This window comes from Chelonia mydas, chromosome 26 (genome assembly GCF_015237465.2).
Source record: "Chelonia mydas isolate rCheMyd1 chromosome 26, rCheMyd1.pri.v2, whole genome shotgun sequence".
Taxonomy (NCBI): Eukaryota; Metazoa; Chordata; order Testudines; family Cheloniidae; genus Chelonia; species Chelonia mydas.
In genome coordinates, this window is record NC_057859.1 from 6,885,182 (window position 1) to 6,904,055 (window position 18,874).

General features: G+C 43.0%; 1 protein-coding gene across 5 annotated transcripts in view; it reads left to right on the forward strand.

Moving 5' to 3' along the window:
• LOC102932159 (zinc metalloproteinase-disintegrin-like NaMP) overlaps window positions 1–18,874 on the forward strand; it is a 50,386-nt gene that overhangs the window by 3,450 nt on the left and 28,062 nt on the right. For all 5 annotated transcript variants that reach the window (XM_007065503.4, XM_043536277.1, XM_037886248.2 and 2 more), the window contains 6 exons: window positions 9,228–9,340; window positions 10,510–10,586; window positions 12,777–12,855; window positions 14,911–14,987; window positions 16,157–16,349; window positions 17,700–17,762. In XM_007065503.4, coding sequence (XP_007065565.2) covers window positions 9,228–9,340; window positions 10,510–10,586; window positions 12,777–12,855; window positions 14,911–14,987; window positions 16,157–16,349; window positions 17,700–17,762 — 602 coding nt within the window. The remainder of the gene's footprint in view (window positions 1–9,227; window positions 9,341–10,509; window positions 10,587–12,776; window positions 12,856–14,910; window positions 14,988–16,156; window positions 16,350–17,699; window positions 17,763–18,874) is intronic.

Genomic DNA, 18,874 nt, shown 5'->3' on the forward strand with positions numbered 1-18,874 from the left:
TGATTTTGTGAAAGTATGCTGATGAGTGTGAATATAATGTAACTAAAATATGCTTCATGCAAAAGGTCTCTTGTAAGGTATCATTACAAAGCTTACAATCTACTGAGTGTGGTCATTCTATGTGTATAAATGTATCACTCTTGTATCTGAAACTAGAAATATGAACTATAACTCCGAGGTCCTATTGTAGTTATGCAGAGTGTGGGCCATTAATGGTGGGTTGGAATCTTAATGGCTCCCATTAACCAGGACAATTGACTGTAGATGGCTCTGTTTTACTATAGCAGCCGTGTTAGTCTGTATTCGCAAAAAGAAGAGGAGTACTTGTGGCACCTTAGAGACTAACCAATTTATCTGAGCATAAGCTTTCGTGAGCTACAGCTCACTTCATCGGATGCATTCTGTGGAAAATGATGATTGATTGCATGCTTATGCATGAGCCTATGCTCAAATAAATTTGTTCGTCTCTAAGGTGCCACAAGTCCTCCTTTTCTTTCTGTTTTACTTGTAAGTCTTCCTGTATACCTCTGTGCTGGCAAGTGGGTAATGAAGTCTTACAGTGACATGTGATCATGTCACCTGAACTGGAATCCATCTTTAACTTGGTGCTTTTCCATTGAGGAGAGGTGGGAACCCAGAGGGACAAAGGATTCCCGCCTTATGCAAAAGATATATAAAGAGGGTGGAACAGAACAAAGAGGCAGCCATCGTGAGAAATCCGCTAGCGAGCACCTGAGCTGGAACAAGGGCTGTAGGAAAGGATTGTGCCCAGACTCGAAAGGTGTCCAGTCTGTGAAAGAAACTTATTGAAATATCTCTAAGGGTGAGATTTTATCTGTATTCCATTTTTATTACTGTACTAGACTTAGACTTGTGGGTTTTATTTTATTTTGCTTGGTAATTCACTTTGTTCTGTCTGTTACTACTTGGAACCACTGAAATCCTACTTGCTCTATTTAATAAACTCACTTTTTACTTATTAATTAACCCAGAGTATGCATTAATACCTGGGGGGGAGGGGCAAATAGTTGTGCATCTCTCTTTATCAGTGTTATAGAGGGCGAACAATTTACGAGTTTACCCGGTATAAGCTTTATACAGGGTAAAAGGGATTTATTTGGGGTTTGGACCCCATTGGGAATTGGGCATCTGAGTGTCACGGACAGGCACACTTCTTAAGTTGCTTTCAATCAAGCCTGCAGCTTTGGGGGGATGTGGTTCAGACCCTGGCTCTGTGTTGGAGCAGACTGGTGTGTCTGGTTCAGCAAGACACGATGCTGGAGACCCAAGCTGGCAAGGCAGGAAAGCAGGGGCAGAAGTAGTCTTTGCGTATCAGGTGACAGCTCCCAGGGGGTTTCTGTGATCCAACCCGTCATAGTGGCGTAGTCGGGCAGGATCTGTGCACAGCTGATTGCTTTGAGGTAGCGGTAGTGATTTTAAGTGAGTTTTAAGTGTAGTGGCTGGAGAACAGACAAAGTGGTTACTGGTTTGTTATTTTCTGTTTGCTTATTTCGGATAAGGGAAGTAGGGACAGAAAAGGAAGCAAAATAAAGTAAGAGGGAAGATCAGAAGAAGCTAAAACTGCACAGGTCGCAAATTGCCCAGAAAGGCTGAACACTGGGTGCTGTGAAAGTCTCTGTTAACGAAGAAGCCCCTGAGCTGAGTGCATCTGTTTCAGTGAACTGAAGATGGGTGTGGTCCAACCTCTGTGTCTGTGCTATCCTTGCAACAAAGCCTCTTGCCAACTGTGTCCACATATCTATTCAGGGGACACCATCATAGGGCCTAATCAAATCAGCCACACTATCAGAGGCTTGTTCACCTGCACATCTACCAATGTGATATATGCCATCATGTGCCAGCAATGCCCCTCTGCCATGTACATTGGGCAAACTGGACAGTCTCCACGTTAAAGAATAAATGGACACAAATCAGACGTCAAGAATTATAACATTCATAAACCAGTTGGAGAACACTTCAATCTGTCTGGTCACTCGATTTCTGATCTCAAAGTGACTATCCTTCAACAAAAAAACTTCAAAAACAGACTCCAACGAGAGACTGCTGAATTGGAATTAATTTGCAAATTGGATACAATTAACTTAGGCTTGAATAGAGACTGGGAGTGGTTGAGTCATTATACTAAGTAAAACTATTTCCCCTTGTTTATCCCCCCCTCCACCGTTCCTCAGATGTTCTTGTTAACTCCTGGAAATGTGCTGGAAATGGCCCACCTTGATTATCACTTCAAAAGGTTTTCTCTCCCCCCACCCCACTCTCCTGCTGGTAACAGCTCATCTTAAGTGATCGCTCTCCTTACAATGTGTATTTTTTCACGGTCTGTGTGTATATAAAATCTCCTCACTGTACTTTCCACTTTATGCATCCGATGAAGTGAGCTGTAGCTCACAAAAGCTTATGCTCAAATAAATTGGTTAGTCTCTAAGGTGCCACAAGTACTCCTTTTCTTTGTGCTGAAGCTGACTGGAGTGTCTTAACTTAGCTAGACAAGAGTGAAGGGGTGCCTGTTTTGGCAGGAGGGGGTTCCTCTGTGGTATCCCAGCTCATCGAGTGACAGTCTAAAGAGAAAACAAATGGAAATTGACGTGCAATTTGCCAAGGAAAAGGCTGCCCTGGAAAAAGAAAAGGCTGCCCACCAGCAAACCCTGGATTTAAAAGACAAAGACCCAAAAGCATGAACTGGCTGTAATGGAGTGGAAGAGGTGCACAGAGACATGTATCCTGGAGTGGGAAGTGGGGGTCCTGGTGACTCCTGCGGTGAGAACAAAGCCCAAGGACTCTGGAGCTGGAAGCAAGCCCAACCTGAGTGAACAGGGGGGGGGGGGGGGGGGATTTTGCTGGCCAGTGAAAGGTCTGTCATAGCTGGTAACTGTGAGCCCGCAGCTGGATCAAGGTCTCTTTCCCTTTTGGGGGACACAGGCGTGTCTGCCCCCAAGGGGAGCCCAAAAACCCTGGGTCTGTGTTGGAGCAGACTGGCGTGTCTGGCTGAGCAAGACAGGGTGCTGGAGTCCTAAGCTGGCAGGGACAGAAGTAGTGTTGGCACATCAGGTGTCAGCTCCCAGGGGGTTTCTGTGATCCAACCCGTCACAAACACAATGGCTAATATTGCTCAGAAGGCAGCACAAGATACCATTTTTGGCGACTACATATTTTCCCAGCCTGGCAGCTTCTTCTAGCAGCAGCAATGCAAAAACTAGGAGACATATTGCCCATTGGCCCAGAACACTCTGGGGCCAGGTGCATCCTCTTTCTGCGGGGAATAATAAAGGGGCCTTCCTTCCCATTGTGAGACTATTTCTGATCGCCTTATAAAGTAAAGTGAATACATTTCAGCAGTTTTAGCTGTTTGTTCTGTGGATACAGAATAGCATTTCGAGGACACAAAGCTCTATCTTCTCTGGAATAGTTTAGACCTGGGGTTCTCAAACTTCATTGCACCGCGATCCCCTTCTGACAACAAAAATTACTACACGACCCCAGGAGGGGGGTCCAAAGCCTGAGCCCCGCCACCCTGAAGGGGGCAAAGCTGAAGCCCAAGGCTTCAGCCACAGGCAGGGGGCTTGTAACCTGAGCCCCGCCCTGCATGGTGGGGCTTGGGCTTGGGCCCTAGCCCCAGCAAGTCTAATCCCAGCCAAGGCAACCCCATTAAAATGGGGTCCCGACCCACAGTTTGAGAACCGCTGGTCCAGTGCATCAGTCATATGGCTTCTGCTATCTCAAAGCTTGTTGAAAGGGAGATCATGGTAGATGGAAATAATGTACGAGTAACAGATTCACAGCAGCCACCTGGGATAGGAAGATAGATGGACTCGTGTATATTCCCACATATATGATCAACATCACAAAGGAATCAGTAGCAATCCAGAACAATCAAGTTCTTCCTGAAGGAACTATCTTAGAAGACCCCTGTGCAACCGGTCTGTTACAGCTATTATGTTTTATGCTAATAGTACCTAATCGTACACTAGATGCTACCCAATACGTATAAGTTCTCTGCTGCAAAGAGATTAAAAACTAAGGTAGACCCTGACTCAAGAAAGCATCTCTATCCAGGACAACACTTAAGCATGTGCTTAAGTCCCATTGGACTTATAGTTAAGTATGACTGGAAAAAGGCTAATGTAGTGCCCATCTTTAAAAAAGGGAAGAAGGAAGATCCTCGGAACTACAGGCCAGTCAGCCTCACATCAGTCCCTGGAAAAATCATGGAGCAGGTCCTCAAGGAACCAATTCTGAAGCACGTAGAGGAGAGGAAAGTGGTCAGGAACAGTCAGCATGGATTCACCAAGGGCAAGTCATGCCTGACTAATCTAATTGCCTTCTATGACGAGATAACTGGCTCTGTGGACGAAGGGAAAGCAGTGGACGTGTTGTTCCTTGACTTTCGCAAAGCTTTTGACACGGTCTCCCACAGTATTCTTGCCAGCAAGTTAAAGAAGTATGGGCTGGATGAATGGACTATAAGGTGGATAGAAAGCTGGCTAGATTGCCGGGCTCAACTGGTAGTGATCAATGGATCCATGTCTAGTTGGCAGCCGGTATCAAGCGGAGTGCCCCAAGGGTCGGTCCTGGGGCCGCTTTTGTTCAATATCTTCATAAATGATCTGGAGGATGGTGTGGATTGCACCCTCAGCAAGTTTGCAGATGACACTAAACTGGGAGGAGAGGTAGATATGCTGGAGGGTAGGGATAGGATACAGAGGGCCCTAGACAAATTGGAGGACTGGGCCAAAAGAAATCTGATGAGGTTCAACAAGGACAAGTGCAGAGTCCTGCACTTAGGACGGAAGAATCCAATACATCGCTACAGATTAGGGACCGAATGGCTCGGCAGCAGTTCTGCAGAAAAGGACCTAGGGGTTACAGTGGACGAGAAGCTGGATATGAGTCAACAGCGTGCCCTTGTTGCCAAGAAGGCCAATGGCATTTTGGGATGTATACATAGGGGCATTGCCAGCAGATCGAGGGACGTGATCGTTCCCCTCTATTTGACACTGGTGAGGCCTCATCTGGAGTACTGTATCCAGTTTTGGGCCCCACACTACAAGAAGGATGTGGAAAAATTGGAAAATGTCCAGCGGAGGGCAACAAAAATGATTAGGGGACTGGAACACATGAGTTATGAGGAGAGGCTGAGGGAACCGGGGATGTTTAGTCTGCGGAAGAGAAGAATGAGAGGGGATTTGATAGCTGCTTTCAACTACCTGAAAGGGGGTTCCAAAGAGGATGGATCTAGACTGTTCTCAGTGGTAGCTGATGACAGAACGAGGAGTAATGGTCTCAAGTTGCAGTGGGGGAGATTTAGGTTGTATATTAGGAAAAACTTTTTCACTAGGAGGGTGGTGAAACACTGGAATGCGTTACCAAGGGAGGTGGCGGAATCTCCTTCCTTAGAAGTTTTTAAGGTCAGGCTTGACAAAGCCCTGGCTGGGATGATTTAATTGGGGATCGGTCCTGCTTTGAGCAGGGGGTTGGACTAGATGACCTCCTGAGGTCCCTTCCAACCCTGATATTCTATGATTCTGTGGGCCTAAGTGCTTTCGTGCATTGCGGGCTCAGATATAATGCAACAAAGGGGTTGTACAGAAGGCTGGAGGAGTGAGCCCAGGGTTAAGATCATGGGGTTACTCAGCAGAGGCCGGTGTAGAGCATGATGGAGTAATATTTAAGAGTAAACAGACATAAGCTGTCACTAGTATATAAAAGATACACAGGTGCCACATATCCTGTGCAGCCTGAGCGGAAATTGTATTTATGTTTCCGAGTGGGAGAAATAATCACAATTAACCTGTTAACAAGAAATAGATCAGATTTTTCAAAAACACTCATGCGCTTTGAGATAGACTGGGGCAGAGCACCTTTCTTCTGTGCACTGCTCCGAGGTCTGAGTGTGTCGAGTGTAACAGAGGGATCTAGAAGCAAGATCAGATCTAGCCAGAGCTACAGGCTTAGCTAATAATTTAATAAGGACGGGGCTCCCAGAGCCAAATCCACAACGCCCATCTGAAATGCAGTCTGCTCTCCTGCCCTTGCACTGAGCTCAGCATTATACCCAATAGAGATCTGAGAGTCCTGAGATGAGAATTTTGCTCTTCAAGTAGGACAGAAGACAAACACTGCCAAAAGAGCACGGGAACAAGACAAGGGCCAGACTATGATAGCACAAGGGGGGCAAGAGAAGGAATGAGGAGACGACTCTGCATAAGGAAGGTACAATTCAAGCTCCTGGGCCCTCCTCAGCTCAAGGTCAACTCCTTGCTGTCATCCATTTGGTTGCAATCCACCCGAAAAGAGCCATGGTCCTGCTCCCATCTGCACACCAAGCAGTGAAAATAGCCAGATGCACTGTGTGTGGGGAAAGTCGGGGGAGAAGGATAGCTTGCTGCACCTTCCTTAGAATCATGGAACATCAGGGTTGAAAGGGACCTCAGGACATCTAGTCCAACCTCCTGCTCAAAGGAGGACCAATCCCCAATTAAATCATCCCAGCCAGGGCTTTGTCAAGCCTGACTTTAAAAACCTCAAAGGAAGGAGATTCCACCACCTCCCTAGGTAACGCATTCCAGTGCTTCACCACCCTCCTAGTGAAAAAGTTTTTCCTAATATCCAACCTAAACCTCCCCCACTGCAACTTGAGACCATTACTCCTGGTGTCCTTAACACAATCCCCACCCATACCTACTCACCAGCCCCCAAGACAGCCGAATGCACCTGCCCCAAAGAACTATCCGCCCTCGAGCTAACACTGAGTTGATGCAGCTCTGAAATGCCCCCAGTGCGGGCAGGTGCCCATCAAGGTACAATCTGACCCTTAATACGGACTGCAGCTCTCCCATACAATAATGGCGCAGGAGACAACTGCCGGGTATTGCAAATTGTGCACATACCGATGTACTGACTAACCAGGAGGCTCCCTGATTATGGAACTGGTTTCCTTGTATTCTGGCATGGTGAGTAGTGTTGTGCACATCTGTTCACAATGAAGCGTGCTATCAGTCAGCCATTGCCAAAGTTTCATAGCCTCAGGGCCTTTTAGCATTTAACTCACCCTGGGCTTGGATATCTACAGAGCTTTTGTGTGAATCTGAAGACCATTTAAATAGCCTCAAAAGGAGTTAATTAGATTTGTCCAACCCCAATGGCCATACTAATACATATGCTTAGCTGGATAAAATATCCATATTCTACTAACTGATACTTCTAGTATGCAAGCACCTGTATGCGGTCTGTGAAATGAATTTCTCCCCGATGATAGTTCCCTTTGAAATTTTTCCGATTTTGGCAAACAAAGATTCAGATTTTTGGGTTTTCAGTGACCCCCCCCCCCCCCCCTTTTTGGGGGGGACAAAACCAGAACCTTTTTGGCAAGATTTCTGTTTCATTGACAAGCCATTTTCCATAGAAAAAAAGATATTTTGCTGGAAATTTTTCAACTTACTCTAGAGAGGAAGGGCAGAGCAAAATGGTTAGATCACATGCCTAGCCATCTGGCCTCTTGGGGTTTATTCTCAGCTCTGCCACTGACTCATTACGCAACTTACTTATCCTTTCTATGCCTAAGTTTACCCACCTCTAAAATAGGGCTAATAAAAAGACCTGTCTCACACCCGTGTTATGAGACTTAACCATGCACGTAAAGTGCTTTGACATCCTCAAGTGAAAGGTGCAGTCTCAGCACAGGCTATTAATATTAATGAGTTCAGGCTAAATTTTCAAAAAGAGACTCGTGTCCAATTTGTCCAGTGCCCAACTTGAGACAGATGTTTTAGCAGGGCCTGATTTTTAGAGCACGTCCGCTTAGCCCTTCATGGAAATCAGACCCTCTAAGGTTGTTGCAGGCTGGAAACCCAAAATCCAAAGCACCAAAAAAAAACACTCTTAACTTTTGAAAATTTTGGCCGCACAATCCAGTGTTGCGCTTGGTTTCAGCAACATGTGGGGCCCAACTGCTTGTGCTATGGACTGGGGATAGTTTCTGCATGAGGAATGCAATATGGTAGCTCAGTTCTATGGAAACATGGTGCTCACCAACTCTGTACCCAGAAGAGAGAGCTGCAACCTCCTGGCCCACTGAAGAGGAGAAAAAAAGCCAATATGGCTGTTGCTGTCCATGGATATTCTCGCAGTAGCTGAAGGGCTAACCACAAACAAACACAGACTATGAATCCAACCAACCAACGATGGGCACACCCTCAGTCTAAGGGTTTGATATTACTCTTGCCATCTCTTACAGTTCCTTCCTGTGGCCACCATCTCTTGGACTGTGTTACGCAGGAAGCCAGATTAGTTGATCATAACGGTCCCTTCTGGCTTTCAAATCTATGAACCACTCTTTCTCCTATAAGCATCCTTGTACACAATTATATTGATCACAAAACAGCTGGTATGAAGTGTTCTCATAAGGAACAAAACATATTTCATACTCCTATATAAAACCCCAATAAAAAGTGGGAGCAAGGAGTAGGAGAGGACTGAACAAAAGGAGAGAAAAAGACAACAACAAAAAGCAGAGAAAAGAAAAGTTTTCAACTATCACATGCACATAATCACACCCAGTAAAATATAGTAGGTGAAACATGTTATAGGTGGAAGGTTAACTGCAAGCTATTTCTGTGAAAAAACTAGTTGAAAATATTTCTAAAGAATGGTTTCAGAGTAACAGCCATGTTAGTCTGTATTCGCAAAAAGAAAAGGAGTACTTGTGGCACCTTAGAGACTAACCAATTTATTTGAGCATAAGCTTTCGTGAGCTACAGCTCACTTCATCGGATGCATCCGATGAAGTGAGCTGTAGCTCACGAAAGCTTATGCTCAAATAAATTGGTTAGTCTCTAAGGTGCCACAAGTACTCCTTTTCTTTTTTCTAAAGAATGAATGAATCAGATTGCTCCCAACTACCCATGAATGCTGTGAACTTACTTACCTACCATACAGGAGGAATTCTTTGTTAATTTGAACAACTTTCTGTAACAGAGCCTGGAGATCATTAACTCTACAGAATCACCTGCCTCAGTTGCAAAACAGTGAATGCAAAAGTAAAGGCGACATCTTGAAAATCTGGCCCAATGTGTTGATATAAAAATCATGCAGTGCTACAACAGGGTTCTATGAATTGCATGAAAATTAAATGCATTTAGAAACTCTGGAATTTAAAAAAAAAATAAAATAAATACCTTTGTTTTGACAAATCTTTTTGTTTCCCCTAGGGACTGCACGAAGGCAATTACCAGGGGTGAAGGACTACGAAGTGGTATACCCACAAAAACTACACCGATTACATAAAAGAGATGTAGCAGGAAACCAAAATCCCAACCACGGGGTAATAAAGGAGGCATTTTTTATTTGTTTGCATGGGAATGGGAGAGTTTTGTCTTGGGTCAGAGTGTACTTAATTTTCAAGATAAGTTAGATCCAGACATCAGATCATACTAATGGAACAGAACAACTAGACTATTGGATCCATTCCCCTGCAAGGGCAGGCCGTGATAGTCACACAGTAAAAGTAGGTGGCAAAGGCTCAATGTGATTGACGAGTCTCCTCCTAGCTTATGACCATACGTTTATTCACAGAGCAAACCAACTCATTCGTTGGCATTAGTGGCATGTTTTTGCTCAAAAGTAGAGCTCGGTGGATAGTGGAAAACAGAAGAGCAGAAGCGCCTCACGTTCCAGGGTGTTGAGTTTTAGATCCAAAGTATGCAGCACAACCACATCCTCAAATCAGCCTTTGGGTGGAGGTGGAACAAATCAGTGGGTAGGGTCCAAGACAGAGTTCTACTCCTAGCTCTGCCACCAACCTGCTGGGGGATGTTGAGTAAGTCACTTAACTTCTCTTGATCCCTCTTTCTCCATCTGTCAAATAGGACAGTGAGATTTGCTGTTCTTTATAAAGTACTTTGAGTCCCATGGATGAAGGCCCCAACGCAGGAAAGCATAAGCACATGCTTAACTTTCAGCACTTTAATAATTATTACTATTATTGAGATAGTGCCTAGTTATCCACCAAGTGCCTATTGTGTCAGGCACTGCATAAAACAGGGAGTAGTAGATGGTCCCTGCCCTGAAAAGTTTACAATCTAAATAGACAAGACAGACAAAGGGTAGTGGGGAAAAGGATATAACATACCACTGAGTTCAACTAAGACAGTTCAAATGCTTAAAGTTAAGAACATGCTTAGGTGTTTGGATGAATAGGGATAGGATTATTCACATGCTTAAAGTTAAGCATGTCCTTGAGTGCTTTCCAGAACTGGGTCTTAAGTATAGTCTCCTATCGAAGTCAGCAGAGATGTACATGTACCTTTGAAAGCAGACTTTAGATTTTAGAGATCAATTTATTCAAGTCATTTAAAAAAACTGACGCTTAGTCTAGCACTGGCAGCGGGTTTATTGTCGTGGGGGAGTTGGTGTTGGCATCTCAAGACCAGTAAATTCACAGTGAGGCTGGTGCTTATTCATCTCGACATTATAACACACAAATATTTGCAGGCAAAATATGACGACAGGATGCAATACGAAATTAAAGTCAACGGCGAGAAAGTGATACTTCATCTAGAAAAAAATAAGTAAGTTCAATTTCTTTTCTTTTAACATCATCACTCTCTAATCACCCAGGTCACTGGAAAGAGATACTATAAAGCACTCAGGATACAGTTTCGAAAAGCAAATGGGACTTAGGCTCCTAAGAGATGGGTGTCTTTGAAATTTTAACTGTCAGATATCACAGTGATGGCAGCAGAATAAGAACCTGAATAGAACAGAACAGACTGGAATAGAATCAGTGGCACTCTGGCAGAGCCCGGCCAGCATGACAGAATTCCAAAACAGATGTAGGACATTTGCTGTGACTATAACGACACTGCTGCAGCTCCTGCTGCTTTCTGTTGGATTCTAAAACCTTGGTTGCAGCAAACATGACTTGTGATCCCCTCTCTGTGCCTCAGTTTCCCCATCTGCAACTTGGAGATAATAACACTGATTTACTTTCAGGGGTATTGTGTATTCACATTTGTAAAGAATCCTGAGATCCTCAGAAGGAAGACATTATAAAAATGCAAGAGGTAGATAGGCAGACCGACAGACAGCTAGGATAGCACTGGTCAGGCTGGCCACCCTCTGTGACCTCTATCACTACGATTACTGCCCATTTATGAAATCATACCTGCCTCTACTGTTAACTTGGTTCTCTCACGCCTACTTATTTGCCTAAATTAACTTCTTGTTTCTCGTCTAAATCCTAGATTATAAATTGTGCGGGGGATTGTGTCAGGGACTGTCTTTGCGTTATGTTTGTTCGGTGCCGAATGCAGCGAAGCTCTGATTCCTGTGTGTGTGTGGGGCGGGGGGCGTAGGCTCTCTCAGAATGGAAAATATTACAGTAGTAATACGAAGAAATAGTTCTGACAGTTTACAAGTGATCAGACTTCCAAATCTTACTGGGTTCTGAATCAATCTTGCAAAATAAGAAACACATCCCAGCCTGAGGAGCTTAGTCTACACATGTAGTACATGCAAGGTACATAGAGAAGAGGCTATAATACAAAACAGAGTATATCAGAACGCTATCGGCCCATGGAGAGCAAACATGAAATAATGTGTAATCGGGTGTGTCTTTTGAGTTCTTTATGTTTGACATTGTGTCAGTTTAGGTATGTTTTAAGTGGCGTGTTTTTAAAGATTGTGTAAATATGCCTTAAAGTGGCAATCGGTTTATATTAAATGTATCAAAAATAGAAACAGAAACAATAAATAAAGGTTAGTCCCTGCTTTAATCTAATCAAAATATTTGAAGGGAGCAGAGGGAGAGGAATTGGGAAGCCTTTTTGCGTTAGCTTCCTTTCTTTAAGAATACAGTGACCCATTGAAATTGCTCACAGAGGTTTGGAACATTAGTACTAGCTGAAGTGAATTGGGCCCCAATTCATGACTGACCTCTGTGGGACTGCTCTGGTTGCTTTAAATTAAGCATCTGTTTAAGTGCTCTGGTGGATTGGGACCCAGAGTGCTCAGAACCTTGCAAGATTGAGCTACTGGTGATCAGCATGCATGCAAGCAAGTCAGAATGCAAAATGAATGCAGTGTATTCAAGTGGTTGCCAAATTAAAAGGATGTATTCCAGGGATATCATGTCCACCTATTTAGTGTGTTACACCTATATGTGTATCTTTCTAAAGGTAGATAGACTTACAGTGAAGAAAAGTCAGCCTGAACTACAAACCAAGTCTGGACAATTTCATCCCAACTTATAAATAACTGTTTATAAACCGAGGGTAATAATGGAAAGTAGTGATCAATCTCTATATGTGTGTGTGTCTTGTACATAGATGAGCCAGATCTTCCATTGCTCTGCATGTTAGTCAAAGTGGGTGTAAAGCACTAACACATCAGAATAGTAGTGTTTCACACTCACTTTGAAATGGCACAAACGACTACCCAAGGTATAGCCCAAGAAAGAATCAGGCCCATATATGTATTTAAAAATGGTCTAGTCTTATACTCTCAGGAAGTTATTTTGTATTAATACAATGAATGGGCTTTGGTTTGACTTTAGAACTCTCCCTGTGTTTGGATAAGGGTTGTGAAGAGGCCTAATTGTCCAGCGGCCTTAATTCTCAAGTCTTTTGATGCTAAAAATAACACCACTATGCATGCTAGTGTTTCAAAATGGTTTGAAGTTCATTATGTAATTACTTCTTCCCTTGATTACTCCAGCATCATTATTTGCTGGAATAACAGGCCCATTGTATTCTTTCCAGGGATCTATTTGCCAAGGACTACTCTGAAACTCATTACTCAGATGAGGGTCGAGAAGTGACAACAAGCCCTCAGATCAAGGTAACATACGAAGGCTCTTCTACAAATCTGTAATCACGGGGTGTTCCATGTGAGATTCGCCGGCATATTAGCAACAGAACAATCCACTCTATAATGGAAGATATAGGTCCAGATTCTAAGCTTGTATAAATTGGCATAGCTTCTCTCACCTCGATGAATGAGTGAATGAGGTTGTGTTTCTTGACCTCAATGGAACTGCACTGATTTACACCACTTGAGAATCTGAACCATAGCTTTCTTTATAACAAAGAAAACCTTTTGCACATCTATAGCTTATGAACACGTCTATAGCTTATGAACACCGTTGGAATTCCCGGAGGAAAGGGAGTGGGGCTCATTGAGACTAAACATTCTATGGCTTTCCACCGCATAACTAAGTTTCACAAAGGAGCAAATGTTATTCATTTTAAGAGCCTAATCTCAGTGAGATCATGAACTCAGGTAAACACACCTTCTCACACACACACACACACACACACACACACACCCCCTGCCTCCCACCCACACAACAGATGCATTAAAATATATTACAGGTTATACCAGATGGCTTCCTTGGACCATGACCAATCAGTTACTCAGTTATAAGCACAAAGGCAGTCACTGTACACATTTTTTTTTTTAAATTAACTATGTCTGTGGGTCTTGACCCATTGAACTACACCCCCCTCCCGCCCCCCAATTTTAAGCCATTGTTCATTGTATGTTTGTTAACAATTACAATTTGAAATGCAGAAATAAATATTCTTTGTCCTGTAGAAGGTAAGAGGAACAACAGACATTTGGATTAGGTAAAAATCTGTGTAAGGACTTCAGGATTTCGTTTCTTAATATTACAGAGGCTATTCCTCATTGTTCTATTTATTTCTCTGACCAAATGGAAGTTTGCATTTGGTTAAAGATTATTCCAAACAAGGCATGCGGCACAGACATCTGATACACTGTATGACCGAGGAATTCCAGCTTTGCTCGTACTGCTCTGTGATTAAACATTTTTTGGCTTAACTTGCATCAGCATGAGGTGTTCAGCAATTGTTTATTATTTTCTCTAATAAATGTTCCTTTCGTTAATTATTCTTTCATTGTAAAGAAGCTGACATATCATGATGAATGGATGTTAAACCCTAATGTGAAACCCAGCATGCATGAGCAATAAAAGTAGTACATTTGTATGTGGGTTTAAATGCTATTTCACAAGCCCATATTCAAGAAACTAGTTGGGTAACATTTTCAAAAGCACCCAAGTGACTTGGGCATCCCATTGAACCCACTTGGCTCTATTGGAATTTAGGTTCTTAAATCACTTAGGCACCTTTGAAAATTTCACCCTCAAGCACATGTTCACTTTTAAGCATATTCTTAGCTTCAATGGGACTTGACAGGACTTAATCGTGGTAAAGTTAAGCACATAATTAAGTGCTTTCCTGCACTGGGGTCATGCTGAAACAACATAATCTGACCCCTGATTCTGCAAAGCACTTAAGCATGTGCTTAACTTTAAATACAGGAGTAATCCTATCCCTATTTCACGTTTAAGCACCTGCTTAACTTTGAGAACCTGGGAAACACGTGTAAAGTTAAGTACATGAAAAAGTGCTTTGCTGAATCAGGGCAACAGAAGGCAAATAAACTTGGCAGCTGTAAGCCACTGGAAGATTCTTCTATGGAGCTGAAAGCCTGTACTGGTTGGACTTGCCAAACTTAGGGTACCTTTGTGCCAACAGACCAACACAGAGCTGCTGCAACTGACCTGGGAATTGTCACCCTCTATGTCCATTTCAAGCAGGAGGTACCACAGGTCATAATTTCCTTTTGGAAGCATAGGCAATTAAAGTGGATGGTAGAGGGGGTACCAATCTCCTTTCTGACCAGAACACTGTAACTCAGATTTGATATAAAACAAAAAACAATATTCGGAGAAAAATTATAATATCTAAATGGGACAAATCCGCAGATAATGTAATATGACATAACGCTACGGACGTAATTGGAGCTAAGCCAGTTCACACCAGCTGAAGATCTGGCCCAATATGACAATTTATCGTTGTTTCCTAACAGGACCACTGTTTTTACGACGGTCACATCCAAAACGATAATGACTCAGAAGCAAGCATCAGCGCCTGCAGTGGTTTGAAGTAAGATTGTAGCTAATGGTCTTCATGGTGAAATGATACAAGAATGTACTTTTTAAATCTACAAGACTTTTTGTTCACTTCCTCTTTATTTACAGTCACAGTTGCATCCAGTCTTATGAATCAGTAAGATCTCAAAAGTTTAGCTCTATAAGGGTGAAATCACTATGAGAATGGGTCTGAGTAGTTATCCTACAGATCTACTTCTGAGGAAAACAGTTTATAAAGAAAAGGAAAAAGGATAAGAAAAAGCCAGAGGGTATTAGCAATTGTTTGGAGGAGGTGCAACTGCATATTTTCACTCTGGTTCTAATACTAGATAGGAAACTAAAGTAACACTTATGTGCTGCGAGAAGTTATGTTGATGATTCAGCAGGAGGTGTTAATCTTCTCATTCAATGCTGAACCAGTGCTTGAGTATGGTGTTAGCTGGAGCAGTGTTGTTAGAGATCCAGTCTTTTGCACGAGACAATCAATTCAAAGATCTGTCCTTCTGTAACCATTAAAGATTCCATTGCACAATTTGAAGGGCCGGGAACATTAGCACGAGGGCTGGTCAAACAATTTAAGAAGCAATATTTTTCCATCAGAAAATGGGGTTTCATCCACATAGAAATTTTCTGAGGGAAAGATTGATTTCAGCAGAATTCTCTGTCAGAATGTTTTGTTTCAGGTTAACACACTGAAATGAAACATTCTGATCACAAATGTCAAAACAAAACATTTTGACATTTCCAATGTAAAATTATGCTGAACTTTTCATTTCGATATTTTCATCTTTTCTTCCTGATTTAGGATGAACACAAATGCCAAAATATCAAATTTCCCATGGAATCAAAATTCCATTTTTCAGTCAGATCTCATCAGTATAGAAGTCATCAACAAAATTCTGTTCCACTGGCTTAATTCCAGTTTGAGTAGGTTTTACTCTAACCTAATTTCTCCTAGAATTTCAGTTTGTCATGGCATTCTTTACTTCCTGTTGTGTATTGTATCTGAGAGCTGTTAAAATGCTACTGTGTACTATTACACTGGTGTGTAGTGTGATCCTTATACTAGGGGAGAAAAGTGCTCCACAAATGTGAGTCGTCATTATTCTGATAAAATCCTATGGATTCTCAAAGATCCTCACCTTCATTCTAATCTGAGGGTTTTAAAAAAATGTTTCACAGAGGATATTTCAAGAGCCAGGGTCAAAGATACCTTATCCAACCCCTGAAGCTCACAGACAGCGAGGAACATGCAGTCTTTAAATATGAAAGCCTGGAAGATGCTGAAGGCCCAAAAACTTGCGGCGTAACCAACACTACCTGGGAATCAGAAGATCCTATCAAAAAGTCCTCTAGATCAAGCACCAGTCTGGAAGTGAGTACTGCCCTGAAGTTAAGCTAAATCCCTAAGGAAATTTCTGAGAATTAGTTTTTGTGATCCTGGCATAAAGGGGTGAATCACACCATATTTTGAGGGGGAAAAAAATCACTTATTCCTACCCAGGAGGGTAATGTGAGACAGGGTCTTAGGTGTAGTTAGGGATTCACCATGTTATTGCTGGCATAGAGGCAATCTGTGTTTCATGTTCTGTGTGCTGGGTAACTCCACTAGAGAATTACGTGCTTGTAAAATTAAATGGGTTCTTGATTAAAGCACCTATTTATAGAGATTCTGCAACTGTGACGCGCACTCTAGCCATGTGCACACAGACTGACTCCTGGTGCCGGCTCATAACGCTTCACTCCTGCAACCTGTGCTCCTCCCTCCAAGTTCCATGCACGCTGCTACACTGTATACCTTGTTGTTTTAATGGGGACCCACAGCTTAGAAAGAGAGGAAAATATTATCCTTTTTCAGTTAACTGAGTTTTAAATCAGTACAGAAAATCCTAAAGTCAGCTTCCGTAACCATGGGTCTGATCCTCAGTTACAACTCCTTTACATCAGAATCAGTCCCTATGCATGAAAAATGTGCACATCCGTCCAAATGACATGTGCAAATATTGCATCTGCAAATGCACATTTTGCACATGGAAATTGCACAGTTTGCACACACATTGTTGGAGGCATTTTGAAAATTTGGCCTTGACAGGCATACATTTTTAATATGAAATCACAGATCTGAAATGTGACTCAAGCTGTTGAAACCTGTACGCAGCTGGAGGGAACCCAATTTATCTTTCATTAGTATTGTGCAACGTTAATTAACGTAGTAGCAGGCAGCTTTAAAACACAAATAAAGGCAAATTCTCCCTGCAGATACAAGCATGCAATTGCCAACGGGGAATCAATGAATTGAGTTCGCCCACTACAGGTTTGATTATTATTGGTCAATGTGAGTTGCACATTGATCTAAGGCCCAAATTTAATTAATTTCAATTAAAAAAAGAACCCTGGGCTAGATTTACAAGGGTATTTAGGCTTAGTCAATGGGACTTAGGTGCCAAACAATATCAGTGGGAGTTATGCACCGAACTGACTTTTGTAAGGTGCTTTCGTAAATTCTACTAGGTGCCTGTCTGCATCTTTAGGCACTTGAATACCTTTGAAAATCTGAGCCTGAGCTTCTCAACTGTAAAATGGAGATGACAGCATTTCCACTCTCAATAATTTAGCGAGAAAGAGAGAGAGAGACAGACTATATGATTATAAAATATTCTTCTTGAATCTAAAGGGGGCAGATCGGAACAGGTCATAACAATCTTTTGCAAAATGTTTTTCTTAGAAACAGGAATACCTGAAAGCGAAGAAGTATGTCGAAGTCTACATAGTTGTAGACAATGCTGCGGTGAGTATTCAGACAAACATTTTTCATTTTACCTCTACAACAACTACGGATTCAATTTTTCAAAGCATTCGGCACCGGTCTAACTATGCTCCCACTGAGATAAATGGGAGTATTATCCTTGACTTCAGCGGCAGGGGCAGAGTTAAGCCAACTCTGAGCAAGGAACATCCTGCCCGGTGAAGATTTGAAATTCACAATGGACAGCAAAATACAGATCTCAAGTAAAACTGATTGGAAAATGTCTGTCAACACACTGACATTTTTTGGATGACAATATACGTGTATGACCCGGCTCTCTGTTGCCCTGCGACTAGTGTGAGATCCTTACCCACTTGCCATCCCTGGTTGCACTACATAAGGGAGCTATAGAAGGAGACCTAAAATCCCCAGTTCTAGCTATGGGAGGATTCCCCTAGTGCAGTCACTGAGGAAGACAGCTGTAAGGCTGTCCTCTGCAGATCCTTCGTAAGCCCTGGCATATGGGGCATGCTGGGGCAGGGCTGCAGAATCCCAGCCAAGCCTGCCCTAACTGAGACAGACCCCCAGGACTATCTACATTATATCAGGCGTCCTGGAGCGGGCAGGACCCAAAGGTGACTTAGCCACCATAGTCTTCTCCATGCCCCTGGGCTGCAGGTTCTGTGTTGTGCCTCTCAGAGGCTCAGGACAGGATATCATATGAGCTAGCTGGTAGTAGTAGTAGGCGGTCACCCTCTAGGTGGACCAGCCACGTGACACACTTTGACCCTGATCCCACAAGTTGCTCCACACAAGCAAATCAGAGAATTCTTTCCTGGGTGTCTGGCTGGTGAATCTTGCCCATATGCTCAGGGTTCAGCTGATCGCCGTATTTGGGGTCGGGAAGGAATTTTCCTCCAGGGCAGATTGGAAGAGGCCCTGGAGGAGGGTTTTTCGCCTTCCTCTGTAGCATGGGGCACGGGTCACTTGCTGGAGGATTCTCTGCTTCTTGAAGTCTTTAAACCACGATTTGAGGACTTCAGTAGCCCAGACATAGGTGAGCGATTTTTTGCAGGAGTGGGTGGGTGAGATTCTGTGGCCTGTGTTGTGCAGGAGGTCGGACTAAATGATCATAATGGTCCCTTCTGACCTTA